This window comes from Erpetoichthys calabaricus, chromosome 6, assembly GCF_900747795.2.
Source record: "Erpetoichthys calabaricus chromosome 6, fErpCal1.3, whole genome shotgun sequence".
Taxonomy (NCBI): Eukaryota; Metazoa; Chordata; class Cladistia; order Polypteriformes; family Polypteridae; genus Erpetoichthys; species Erpetoichthys calabaricus.
This window is the reverse complement of record NC_041399.2, coordinates 209,898,798-209,913,436: the sequence shown is the minus strand read 5'-3', so window position 1 is coordinate 209,913,436 and position 14,639 is coordinate 209,898,798. Positions and strand designations below refer to the sequence as shown.

General features: G+C 40.5%; 1 protein-coding gene across 1 annotated transcript in view; it reads left to right on the top strand.

Moving 5' to 3' along the window:
* LOC114653844 (arf-GAP with SH3 domain, ANK repeat and PH domain-containing protein 1-like) overlaps positions 1-14,639 on the top strand; it is a 354,271-nt gene that overhangs the window by 277,925 nt on the left and 61,707 nt on the right. The window contains 4 exon segments of the mRNA XM_028804406.2: positions 5,266-5,353; positions 9,038-9,086; positions 11,078-11,241; positions 11,529-11,662. Of these exon segments, the coding sequence (XP_028660239.2) occupies positions 5,266-5,353; positions 9,038-9,086; positions 11,078-11,241; positions 11,529-11,662 (435 nt within the window).

Below are 14,639 nucleotides of genomic sequence, written 5' to 3'. Positions count from 1 at the left end.
ATGAGAATACACCAATATACAGGTGCTGGTCATAAAATTAGAATATCATGACAAAGTTGATTTATTTCAGTAATTCCATTCAGAAAGTGAAACTTGTATATTAGATTCATTCATTACACACAGACTGATGTATTTCAAATGTTTATTTCTTTTAATGTTGATGATTATAACTGACAGCTAATGAAAGTCCCAAATTCAGTATCGCGGAAAATTATAATATTGTGAAAAGGTTCAATATTGAAGACACCTGGTGCCACACTCTAATCAGCTCATTAACTCAAAACACCTGCAAAAGCCTTTAAATGGTCTCTCAGTCGAGTTCTGTAGGCTACACAATCATGGGGAAGACTGCTGACTTGACAGTTGTCCAAAAGACGACCATTGACACCTTGCACAAGAAGGGCAAGACACAAAAGGTCATTGCTAAAGAGGCTGGCTGTTCACAGAGCTCTGTGTCCAAGCACATTAATAGAGAGGCGAAGGGAAGGACAAGATGTGGTAGAAAAAAGTGGACAAGCAATAGGGATAACCGCACCCTGGAGAGGATTGTGAAACAAAAATGTGGGGGAGATTCACAAAGAGTGGACTGCAGCTGGAGTCAGTGCTTCAAGAACCACCACACACAGACGTATGCAAGACATGGGTTTCAGCTGTCGCATTCCTTGTGTCAAGCCACTCTTGAACAAGAGACAGCGTCAGAAGCGTCTCGCCTTTGGACTGCTGCTGAGTGGTCCAAAGTTATGTTCTCTGATGAAAGTAAATTTTGCATTTCCTTTGGAAATCAAGGTCCCAGAGTCTGGAGGAAGAGAGGAGAGGCACAGAATCCACGTTGCGTGAGGTCGAGTGTAAAGTTTCCACAATCAGTGATGGTTTGGGGTGCCATGTCATCTGCTGGTGTTGTTCCATTGTGTTTTCTGAGGTCCAAGGTCAATGCAGCCGTCTACCAGGAAGTTTTAGAGCACTTCATGCTTCCTGCAGCTGACGAACTATTTGGAGATGCAGATTTCATTTTCCAACAGGACCTGGCACCTGCACACAGTGCCAAAGCTACCAGTACCTGGTTTAAGGACCATGGTATCCCTGTTCTTGATTGGCCAGCAAACTCGCCTGACCTTAACCCCATAGAAAGTCTATGGGGCATTGTGAAGAGGAAGATGCAATACACCAGACCCAACAATTCAGAAGAGCTGAAGGCCACTATCAGAGCAACATGGGCTCTCATAACACCTGAGCAGTGCCACAGACTGATCGACTCCATGCCACGCCGCATTGCTGCAGTAATCCAGGCCAAAGGAGCCCCAACTAAATATTGAGTGCTGTACATGCTCATACTTTTCATGTTCATACCTTTCAGTTGGCCAACATTTCTAAAAATCCTTTTTTTGCATTGGTCTTAACTGATATTCTATTTCTATTTTTTCCGAGATACTGAATTTGGGACTTTCATTAGTTGTCAGTTCTAATCATCAACATTAAAAGAAATAAACATTTGAAATACATCAGTCTGTGTGTAATGAATGAATCTAATATACAAGTTTCACTTTTTGAATGGAATTACTGAAATAAATCAACTTTGTCATGATATTCTAATTTTATGACCAGGACCTGTATACATATATATATATATATATATATATATATATATATATATATATATATAAACTGCTCAAAAAAGTTAAAGGAACACTTTGAAAACACATCAGATCTCAATGGGGGAAAAAAAATCCTGCTGGAAATCTCTACTGATGTGGACTGATATGGTGATGTGTTAGGAACAACTGGATGGCACATTGTTTGATGGAAATTAAAATGATCATCCTACAGAGGGCTGAATTCAAAGACACCTCGGAAATCAAAGAGAAAAAATTATGTATCAGGCAGGCAGGCAGATGAGTCCATTTGGTGTAAATTTCATTGCAGGAACTCCAAATCGTACTCAGTAGTTTGTAAAGCCCACATGTGCTTGTATGCATGCCCGACAATGTCCTAATGAGATGACGGATGGTGTCCTGGGGGATCTCCTCCCAGATCTGGACCAGGGCATCACTGAACTCCTGGGCAGGCTGAGGCGTCGGATGCACTGAAACATAATGTCCCACCCAGAAGTGTTGTATTGGATTGAGGTCAGACGAGCAGAGCGTGGGGACCAGTCAATGGGATCAATTCCTTCATCCTCTCGTCACACGAGGCCGGGCATTGTTGTGCACCAGGAGGAAACCAGGAGCCACTGCACCAGCATAGGGTGTGACAATGTGTCCAAGGTTTCATCCCGATACCTAATTGCAGTCAAGATGCTGTTGTCTAGCCTGTAGAGGTCTGTGCATCCCACCATGGATATGCCTCCCCAGATATACCATCACTGACCCACCACCAAACTGGTCATGCTGAACAATGTTACAGGCACCATAACGTTCTCCACGGCTTCTCCAGACCCTTTCACGTCTGTCACATGTGCTCCGGGTGAACCTGCTCTCATCTGTGAAAAGCACAGGGCGCCAGTGGTGGACCTGCCAATTCTGGTATTCTATGACAAATGCCAATCGAGCTCCACGGTGCCCACTAGAGGACGTCGGGCCCTCAGGTCAACCTCATGAAGTCTGTTTCTGATTGTTTGATCAGAGACATTCACACCAGTGGCCTGTTTGCTGGAGGTCATTTTGTAGGCTCTGCCAGTGCTCATCCTGTTCCTCTTTGCCCAAAGGAGCAGATACTGGTGGGTCCTGCTGATGGGTTAAGGACCTTCTACAAGGGGCCCTGTCCAGCTCTCCTGGAGTAACTGCCTGTCTCCTGGAATCTCCTCCATGCCCTTAAGACTGTTGTGGGAGAAACAGCAAACCTTCTGGCAATGGGAGGCATGTATTGATGTGCCCACCATCCTGGAGAAGTTGGTCTACCTGTGCCACCTCTGTAGGGTCCAGGTATGGCCTCATGCTACCAGAAGTGACACTGAGTGTAGCCAAATGCAAAAATAGTGAAAAATCAGATGTGGAGGGAAAAATGTCAGTGGCCTCCCTTCACCTGTTAGACCATTCATTCCTGTTTTGATGGTCGTCTCATTGTTGCCACTCTAGTGCACCAAAGCATCTGAAACTGATTAACAAGCCCCTCTGCTACTTCACTGACCAGATAAATAGCCCAGAAGTGTCATTGACTTGATGCTATACTCGGATTAAAAAGGGTTCCTATGTGTGTGTATGTGTATATATATATATATATATATATATATATATATATATATATATATATAATTTTATTTTTTTTTTCTTTTCAAGAACTTTTTGGTGCAAATTGCAGTTATGTTAGGCAGAAGTGCAGATGCACTAAACATTTGTCACTGAAGAATGACATGAAGCCCCATTGACACATCAGAGGAGATCCCAGATTCTGCCCAGTTAGCAAACTGGTACGGATCCAAAAGTAATATAGACAGGAATTCTGCAATAAATTGATCAAATACTTAATTATGGCCGATGTCAAGTAGCCATTAAGGCAACACACAGTGTCTATCTATGAAACAGGTATCGTAGTTTATGAGTTTATAGTGCCATCTTTTGTCAGTTTATGGGAGAACTTGGGCAAAGGCTTACTAGTGCAGAAATGAAGCGTCCATTTAGAAACAGGGCTGCATCCAGATGCTCTCTTGCTGTGATGCACACTGGGCATCCGCCTTCTATGTCATGTTAATGAATGCTAAAGTGCAGCCTGAGGCGTACATCTGGTCTTTCCTCCTTAGATGCATAAAAACAAGATTCAGAAGAAAGCTATCTACAGAAAAAAAAACATTTGGTTTATCTGGGAATGGGGATCATCAGCAGATTACAGTATTATCTTTTTATATATATAATAAAAATACATCATCTCTGAATGACGTGTTCTATTGATAAAGCATGTGTATAACACAGAAATATATAAACACTATGGCCAAACGTTTGTTGACACCTGATTGTTACACTTATATGAGCTTGTTAAGGATCCTATTTCAAAACTATAGGCATTAATATGGAATCCACACCAATCACCATGTCAGCTGTGACTGCCTCCACTCTTCTTTCCAGTACATTTTGTAGTGGCCAGCCGCCATACCAACTGCACTTCAGAAGAGGTCATCCACCTGAAGCTAAGCATGTCTGGACCCAGCAAGTACTTGGATGGGAGACCATCTAGGAAACAGCTTGGGTTGCTGCTGAAAGAGGTGTTGGTGAGGTCAGCAGGGGGTGCTTACCGAGTGGTCTGAATGTGGTTCTCAAAGCCCCAGTGCAGTGACGGGGACACTGTGCTGTAAAAATGGTGCCATCCTTTCGGATGAGACATAAAACCGAGGTCTTACCTCTCTGTGGTTATTAAAGATCGCTGGCCATCCTTTGTAAAAAGTAAGGTGTATCCCGATGTTCTGGCTAAATTGCAGACCACTGCCTCTAATTGACTGTCTCTCACCAATTCACCACCTAATAGCTAATGTGTGGTCAATGTTCTGGTGCGATAATGGCTGCCATTGCATCATCCAGGTGGGTGCTGCACATTAGTGGTGTTTGACGTGGCTCCTCACTCAATGAAGCACTTTGTGTAGTAAGAAAAGCGCTGTATAAATGTGAAGAATTATTATTTTGGTTTGTGTCTGTGGGAATTTGTATCTAATGGTGAAGTCCAGTAATGATGTTGGACAAGAAGACCTGTCTCACTATCTGTGTTCCAGTTCATTCCAAAGGTGTAGAGTAGGGTTGAGGTCCAGTGTCTTTCATGTTTTTATGGTCCTGGCTCTGTGCACAGTCAAGCTGGAACAGAACAAAGGCCTTCACACACTGTTGGCACAAAGTTGGAAGTGCACCATTGTCTAAAATGTCTTTGTATGCTGTAGCATTAACGCAACACCTTCAACACTCAGTGAGTTTACATGGCCTTCCACTTCATTGGCTGAGCTGCTGTTGTTCTTCACAGTAATACCACTTACAGTCAACTGGGGCAGATCTAACACAACATAAATTTCACAGACTAACTTGTAGCCAAGGTGACATCCTATGACAGTGCCAAATTTAGAGCCACTGAGATCTTCTGTATGACCTGTTCTGCTGTCAGTGGAGACTGGGGCGGCCTTGTGCTTGATCTGATGTACCAGAACTCAATGTACTTGGAAGGGTGTCCACATAAATCTGGCCAATACTGTTAGAAATGAATTAGAAGAAATACATCATGTGATGATGTTGTGGATATTTGTCTTGATTTTTAAGAGTTTGATTCTGTTTTTATAAATAAAATATTTTAATTTAGTCCAACAGGCAGCCAGTGAAACTGAATCTACTAACCTGCCAGGTGAAACCCAGCAGTGAAGACAAAAAGTGTTTTGACTTAATATCCCGTAAGTATATCTTTGGTTACTAAACACATGACGGCATGAGCTAACCTCGATTATAAAATGTTGGTATATGTATATGATGTCTGTTATCCAACTAAAATTACTTAAATTGAGAACTGCTGAAGCATTACGTTTTGATGAATTTGAATTGTATTATTAAGTGTGTCTGCCTAGAGGATCATGGTCTTTGCGTCCATGTTTTATTTGGCATAAGTCTGGCTATTTTTGTGATTGTATGCTCCGGTGCATCATCCTGGCACCTCAGCCACGACAGCTGGTCATGGCACCGACTACACTTCAAATGATTCTACCATCAACTGGGTGCTGAATCTTAATTGTATCCCAGTTTCATCAAGTGAGTGCGAACATGGGTTTTCACAAATTAATCTAATTGTTACTCCAGTGAGAGCCTCGTTACTGACAAGCACTCTCACCATACTCACAAATTTCGATCCTGTGAGATATGTTCATTCATGGCTGTAACAAGGACGATGTTCATCCATTGACACTCAAAGCAAAGAACAAATTAGGAAGACTGCATTTAATAATCGGGTCAGATGAGGTTGGGGAGCATGCGCTGGTACAGCATGTTGCCGCACCCATTGCACGACGAAACAGCTCAGATCCTGGTTGGCAAACCCCCAGGCAGACACGCGATTCAGTCCCACCCTTCAGAAATGATCCTCTATCTGCTGCAGCCAGGTGTTACGTGGGCGTCCCCTTGGCCTGGTCCAGCTGCTTAGGTCCTCAATAATGAGGGTGCTGCAAGCTGGACCACACTCAGGGAATCGCACCACATGGCCATAGTGCCGTAACTGACACTCCCTCGCAATGCAGGTAATGTGCCTCATTTGGGACTCCATAAGCAACACAAAGTCAAACCAGCGTTACCCAAGGATTCTCCAAAGGGACAATCTTTATCTCATGTCACTGGATAGCGTCCATGTCTTGCAATCATACTAATAATAACAATTGTTTACATTTATATAGTGCTTTTTCTCACTACTCAAAGCATTTTGCAAACTCCACACAGGGAGGACCCGGGACTCAAACCCATGATGGCTGTGCAGCTCTATTATTACACCAACCGTATGGTTTGATGAAAACTTGCAAAAAGTTTGGAATTTTCTTTAAAAGTCAATCAAATTAAGCACTGATTACTTTGCAGGACTACATAACTTTTTTTATACAATGTAGAGCTCGTCATTAACCTGTAGTTAATATTCGTCGATTTCAGAAATACTGTGTTTGTAATTTTAAACCATCAAGCACAGTATTATGCAGTACGGTACACTTGACAATTTATCGTTACAGTCATATGAAAACGTTTGGGAACCCCTCTCAGCCTGCATAATAATTGACTCTCCTTTCAACCAAAAAGATAACAGTGGTATGTCTTTCATTTCCTAGGAACATCTGAGTACTGCGGTGTTTTCCGAACAAAGATTTGTATTGAAGCAGTATTTAGTTGTATGAAATTAAATCAAATGTGAAAAACTGGCTGTGCACAAATGTGGGTCCCCTTGTCATTTTGCTGATTTGAATGCCTGTCGCTGCTCAATGCTGATTGGTTGGTTGATGAGCTCGTTAAGCCTTGAACTTCATAGACAGGTGTGTCCAATCATGAGATATAAAGGGATTTAAGGTGGTCAATTACAAGTTGTGCTTCCTTCCCTTTGACTCTCCTCTGAAGAGTGACAGCATGGGATCCTCAAAGCAACTCTCTAAAGATCTGAAAACAAAGATTGTTGAGTCTCATGGTTTAGGGGAAGGCTACACAAAGCTATCTCAGAAGTTTAAACTATCAGTTTCAACCATAAGGAATGGAATCAGGAAATGGAAGGCCACACACACAGTTGCTGTTAAACCCAGCAGGTCTGGCAGGCCAAGAAAAATACAGGAGCGGCATATGAGCAGGATTGTGAGAATGGTGACAGACAACCCACAGATCACCTCAAAAGACCTGCAAGAACATCTTGCTGCAGATGGTGTATCTGTACATCGTTCTACAATTCAGCGCAATTTGTACAAAGAACATCTGTATGGCAGGGTGAGGAGAAAGAAGCCCTTTCTGCACTCACGCCACCAGCAGAGTTGCTTGTTGTATGCCAATGCTCATTTAGACAAGCCAGATTCATTTTGGAATAAAGTGCTTTGGACTGATGAGACAAAAATTGAGTTATTTGGTCATCACAAAAAGCACTTTGCATGGCGGAAGAAGAACACCGCATTCCAAGAAAAACACCTGCTACCTACTGTTAAATTTGGTGGAGGTTCCATCATGCTGTGGGGCTGTGTGGCCAGTTCAGGGACTGGGACCCTTGTTAAAGTCGAGGGTCAGATGAATTCAACCCAATATCAACAAATCTTCAGGATAATGTTCAAGCATCAGTCACAAAGTTGAGTTACGCAGGGGTTGGATATTCCAACAAGACAATGACCCAAACCACAGTTGGAAATCTACAAAGGCATTCATGCAGAGGGAGAAGTACAATGTTCTGGAATGGCCGTCACAGTCCCCTGACTTGAATATCATCGAAAATCTATGGGATGATTTGAAGCAGGCTGTCCATAAAATTGAACTGAACTAGAGAGATTTTGTATGAAGAATGGTCAACAATACCTCCATCCAGAATCCAGACACTCATCAGAGGCTATAGGAGGACAGCGTCTAGAGGCCAAAAGGAGGCTCAACTAAGTATTGATGTCATATCTCCATTGGGGTGCCCACATTTCTGCACCTGTCTAATTTTGTTATGATGCATATTGCATATTTTCTGTTAATCCAATAAACGTAATGTCACTGCTGAAATACTACTGTTTCTATAAGGCATGTCGTATATTAAAAGGAAGTTGCTACTTTGAAAGCTCAGCCAACGAGAAACAAAAATCCAAAGAATTAAGAGGGGTTCCCAAACTTTTTCATATGACTGTATGTTTCACCTAATAAACAAATCATGTAGCGCTAGGACTCACGGCCTCTATATACCTTCACAGTACCTTATACTTGATCCAAATGCAACATATGCGAACTGCCACCTTTTTGTTTCCAGAAAAAGTACTGAGCATAAGGAATACCATTTATCCATTTTCTCACTTGCTTTATTCATCCTTGAGTCATAGACAGCTGGAGCAGTAATGACCGCCAAGAAGCAGCAGGTCCAGTCAGGGTGCACTCACGACAACACCCACACGGTGCAGATTTAGAGATGTCAAACTGTTAGACATGTTGAACCATTAAGGAACAGCATGTGGTCAAAGGGAACACTCAACAGTCATCCCTGTTGGACAGACTGCTGCCACTTGGGCATCTCACCCCACCCAGCCAGTCAAACCCTCACAGACAGTTGTCCTTCTGCCCAACCTGTGAAGAGCTGCCTGCTGCAGTATTTTCTCGGAGCCCTGGACACTGTTTGTTTGTAACATTTTAAGTTTTTGTCAGGGATCCTCCAAAATTTTAAATTTTCAACATTCAGGGTGTCCAGAGGTTTAATTAAGATGCCCCCACCCCGCCTGAGTAGCCCCATGTATTTCACACGTTGGTGTTAACCCTGCCAGTGCTGTGCCACTGATGGCACTTCTGTTTTGTTGAAAGATACCTGGCACAAATGACAAAATGAGTTGTATGTTTATTTGATCAAAACGATGCCATTTATTTGATGGGACGATCCGTCTTTGTTTCTGCAGATAACCGAACATATCACTTCCAAGCCGAAGATGAACAAGAGTTTGTAATGTAAGTAGTACCTTTTAGTCTTTATTCGTTAATAGTTTTTTTCCTCCTTTTTTTTAATAATAATACATTTTATGTAGTGCCTTTCCCATGCTCAAGGACGACTTTCAGTTGGCTGCCGTGCAAGACTGTATTTAAAAATAATGTCTTTGAGTCTACACGTTGAACTTAAGTCTCATTCAAAGGCTTTTATTAGAAAGTGATTTATTTATAGCAGGAAACTGGCAAATTACATGGCATTGATTTCTTGGTTAATGGTGTGGTTTGCTTTCCTGCTTTTGACACTTTTGATGAGCTATTAACGTTTATTATGAATAAAATGTCTGCACAAGTAGATAAATGTAAGTCTAAAAGTAATGGCAATGGGAAATGGTGGAGTAATGAAGAGGAGTAGAAGTAGACGTGGGGCAGGTTGGGTCATGAGTTTGAATTGGCACACGCATCTTTATTACTGGTGGTACTAATGACGGGAGCGATAAAATAATATGAACAATGAATGGAAGAGATTTGAGTCTAAGTTCAAGAAATTATCTCAAAATGAATTGGCCTGCAAGAAAGCAAACTACAACACATGAATGAGCAGGAGAGACGCAGAAGATTTTAGAAAGGCTGGTGATCCTTGTGACTTTAACAAGTTAAACATGGAGAATGTCAGACATTAACCAAAATAAAATACAAATGAATGGCTTTGTAAACGTGTCAAATGCACAAACGACAGAGTGGGGGACATCAGTTGATCACTGGAATGAATGAAATGGATTTGCAAGTAGATGTTAAGTATGAGGCTTCTTGTGTTACTCTCAATAAGTTCATCTGAAATGTAAGCATGGCTTACTGTGAAAACGTTAAAGCATATACAATATTTACAAAAATAAAATATAACATATTCTTTTCATTCATATTAATCTTAATGTGAAATAGAAATTGCCAAAGTATTCATCAAAAAAAGAATTTTTCATTTCACTGCCGGATACATGTGGTGAGCATTGTGTATGGGGAGAGAGAATTTTTTGGTTATAGCCTTCATCTTCAGCAGCAGTTAAATGGTTTTTACATTTGCAAAAGATGGCAAAATGATGACAGAAAGCCACACCCTCGAGTGTTGATTGGTGGCTTCCAAAGAGGACACGTTAGCTGAAACCTGAAGAGTTTCTGAAGTCACATCTGTGAGCAGAGACCGGCTACCATGATGGGGCAGCAACTTACTGTCTGTCTTCATCAGAGTTGGGGGTGATTTAAAAGAAGGTGTGGATGGGTGGCTGGATGTCATTTTGCTTGACTTCTCACTCTATACAACTCTAATCAGCTGACACACAGGTAAACAGACTTGAGCTGAGATAACTGTGCGGGGTGGGGGATGTGATAGCATGCTGCTTGCTGTTTGCTGCTTATCAACACATTTACAGGACAAAAGACGCTGATGGAGAGGTGCGAAGCGATTTAAGGTGGGACAGATCTACGAGTTTTTTTGTAGGCTCTGGTAATTCTAGTGTTAATACAAGAGCTGTTTTAATTCACAAGTAGGAAGATAAACTAGCACATCTTTTTATAGTATAATTAACTATAAAATAATAATTTTGGACAATTTTTGTTTTTTTAATGGTTTAGATTAGTGCTGTTTAATATATGTGGGCTGTTATAATGCAGCAGGGGTCTCTTTGGAATCAAAAAAAAGTGCCAGTCTGCCTGCCAATTAAATAGTGCGTTTTGAATCTATCTTTCTTTTATAATGCCTTTTATGCATTTCTGTTATATGGTGAATTTCCTATTTCTCTTCCTTTTATAATGGCTTTCATATCTATCTATCTATCTATCTGTCTGTCTGTCTGTCTGTCTGTCTATCTATCTATCTATCTATCTATCTATCTATCTATTATACAGTGCCTTTCATATACCTCTCATATTCCTGTCTTGTCTGTTTGACAAGGTGTGGCAGCTGCCTTCTAATTATCAAAGCTATAATTTCAATTATCTCTTTTTTAATTTCTACGTAGCTGGATATCAGTGTTAACCAACAGTAAAGAAGAAGCTTTAAATATGGCATTTCGTGGAGAACAAAGCACGGGTGAAGACAGTTTAGAAGATCTCACTAAAGCCATCATTGAAGATGTGCTGCGTATGCCTGGCAATGACGTTTGCTGCGACTGTGGAGCTCAAGGTTTGATGGCGTCTGTCTGTCTGTCTGTCTGTCTTGTATCTCACCATGTATATTTCTCTGTGGCCCACCGTTCATCCATCCAACCAGTCTTAAGTAATCTATATTTATTTATATTCACATAGATGTAACATATCCGTGTGTTTCTTTCCACTCTTATATTAAGTTAAAAAGAAAATACACTATATTTGCATTAAGTGGCTGATTGTTTTTGTATGCTCGTTCCTTTCATTTTCTTTTATTGCTTGTGTCACTGAAGATTTGAAGCACTTTCCATTTGTTTTTTGTAGATCCTAAATGGCTTTCCACTAACTTAGGAATACTGACCTGTATAGAATGCTCTGGAATACATAGGGAAATGGGGGTACATATTTCAAGGATCCAGTCAATGGAACTGGACAAACTGGGCACCTCTGAACTCTTGGTGAGTTACTTGTTTTTATTTTACTACTTCATGGTTTTCTCTCTCATTGTCTCTACACTAGGGATACACAGATTACTACATTCCATTTGTCTCTTTTTTTCTTAAAGTTAAAATGCAAATAGAAAAACTACCATAAAGCTGTCTTTTCATAATTCTAAATACTTTACAATTCAACCAGCTTTATATCTGCCATGTATCAGGAGTTCAGTCCAGTTTTTCTTTCAGTAACGCTGCATAGAAACGTTCAAATACTGTGCATGCAGAGATGGATCTGAAATCAGTGGAATGTTTTTGACCAGCTGTATTATTTCTTTTTTCTTCATATATTACTTTTAACATTTTTTCTGTTACTTTTTGAGGTTTTTTCTTTAGGTGTGATGCAGTAATGTATTATTATTATAGTCTCTTATATTAAAAAAGTTTTCCATTGTGTTGGTGTTATTCAGCCTTGACACACTCCTCCATACTGTTCACCCAATCGTTACTCTTTCTGCACACATCCTCTCTCCATCCCACCCTGTGACACTCCCAGTACTACCAACTTGCCCTTAAGCGCAGTCGATTATAATGGTGAGGCAGAAAAGCAAATTATCTATTTAAGAACACTGAATTTTAGTTCGCAACAGAAAAACTTCAGCAAGAGCTGATAAAGAATGTCAAAAAAAGGAAATGAACAAAAAAGAGCTGCTTATAATAAAAATCAAGAACAAAGAGAATAGTCCAATAAACGAGAAAGAGAAAAATATGTCAAACAATATGCAAGCAGAAATGCAAAAAAACAACATTTATAGAACAAAAATCAGAAGATAAAGTAATTCAAAATATTGTTTTTGACGAAGCATTAAATGTAATTTAATTTTTTATTTACATTTTGTTATGTTTTACTTTTTTACTTTCAGTTTTTACTACGTTTTATTATTCATTGGTATTTAAAATAGACAGTTGTAGTGAAATACTCAAATAACTGATTTTCTCTCTATAATAACTAAGGACCAAACCATCTTCCTCCCATGCCCCGCATACTCTTCTATATACCAACTCTTTAAATGCAATCACTTTCTTTGGAGAGGCTCAGCTGTGAGACAGTGGGCACCCAGCACCCACCCCCGGGGGTTAGTGAGCAAAGCGAGCAGAGGGCGAGGCACCCTAGATAATTTTATTATTATATCACTATATATAATTATACTATATATAATTAATCCATCCATCCATCCATTATCCAACCCGCTATATCCTAACTACAGGGTCACGGGGGGTCTGCTGGAGCCAATCCCAGCCAACACAGGGCGCAAGGCAGGAAACAAACCCCGGGCAGGGTGCCAGCCCACCGCAGGGCGCGCACACACACACACACACACACACATCCACACACCAAGCACACACTAGGGACAATTTAGAATCGCCAGTGCACCTAATCTGCATGTCTTTGGACTGTGGGAGGAAACCCATGCAGACACGGGGAGAACATGCAAACTCCACGCAGGGAGGACCCAGGAAGCGAACCCGGGTCTCCTAACTGCGAGCCAGCAGCGCTACCCACTGCCCACTGTGCTGCCTATATAATTAATCTTCTTCCCCTAATAGATAAGAGTTTAGGAACAAGCACAAGAAAGAGGTCTGAGATAAGATTGCATCGGGGAAAAAAAGAAGAGCTATATTTTATAAAATATTTGGAATGTTCCTGTCAAACAGATAACTGCAGATAGTATGTGCATAAACCAATGCTAAGTACAAAGACAGCACAGGGTCTCTGAGAGCCTACAAGTAAGAAGATATCATGGCAGTATTAAAATGACAATAGTCATTTCAAATGGGACTCAAGCTCTCTTAAGGCGACATGAAAAACAGATGTCATCGTTAAGGGTAAATCCCAAAACATATGACAAAAAAAAGGTCCTGGGTAGACTTTAGAAAGTCTGAACCCGGCCAAAGTTCTGTATCTATCAAAATTGAGTTATCTGTATGTTTAAAATGCTGTTAAGGCAACAAAATAAATTAATTTTACACCCAGCTATTCAATGTAGGGTTGAATGGAGAGATAGATAGAACTTTTTTCCCCCATGGGGACATTTAGCTTTCTACAAAAGCTCTTTAAATAAATAAATACAAAAATAGATAGATAAATAAATATATGAACACACACCAGAATGACTAAAAAGGAAGAAAATTTTAAAAGAAAGAAAAACTTCTGACTTGGCAGTCACCATAAGGAACTATACAGATATATTGCTGCTGGTATAAAGGACCCCTGTTGCATTTCTTGACACAATGTCTGCTGAATAATTCATTGGCTGAAAGTCCTCAGTGTTGGTGTGTCAGAGACAGGATGTGCAGCAGTGTTCATTTACTCAGTCTTGTCTTCATTCTCTCCTTTTCTACCTGCCAAGGGGGGGGCCCAGAGTGCTTCCTATAACTGAGCTTGCCTGTTTAATTAGCCTGTTGATTTGGTGGTCCTCACTTGATGTGATGTTACCAGCCCAGCACACCACACAGGCCATCACAGAGTTATAGAAGATGTGAAGGATGTCACTTCTCACATTAAAGGAACGCAGTCGATAAGGAAAAAAGATAACTCTCTGTATTCTCTGTTCCTTTACAAATGTCCGTTTCTAACAAGATTGGAAAAGGTTTTATTTCTTTTTCTCAAGTGAGCACAGCAATATTTACTATTCAGTAGTACAAAAAACATTTGTGATGGGGTTAATACTGCAGATGCTGAAAGTGAAAACCACACAGCACTGCCATCTAGTGGAGAAGTGGCTACTAACTAACAATTCAGCTTTGTCTTCAATACACATATTCAGAGTATGCAGTCAGTTTCAATAAAGTATTTTGCTTTCTTCTTTGTATAAAGAATTTTGGACCCCTTCACTTTCTGCTCACTCTATTATTGTGTTGTACATTTGATTTTCAATTACTAAATTTGCCATTTTTGCACATCTACGCTCAATAATACTAGTCATTTATAATGAAATCT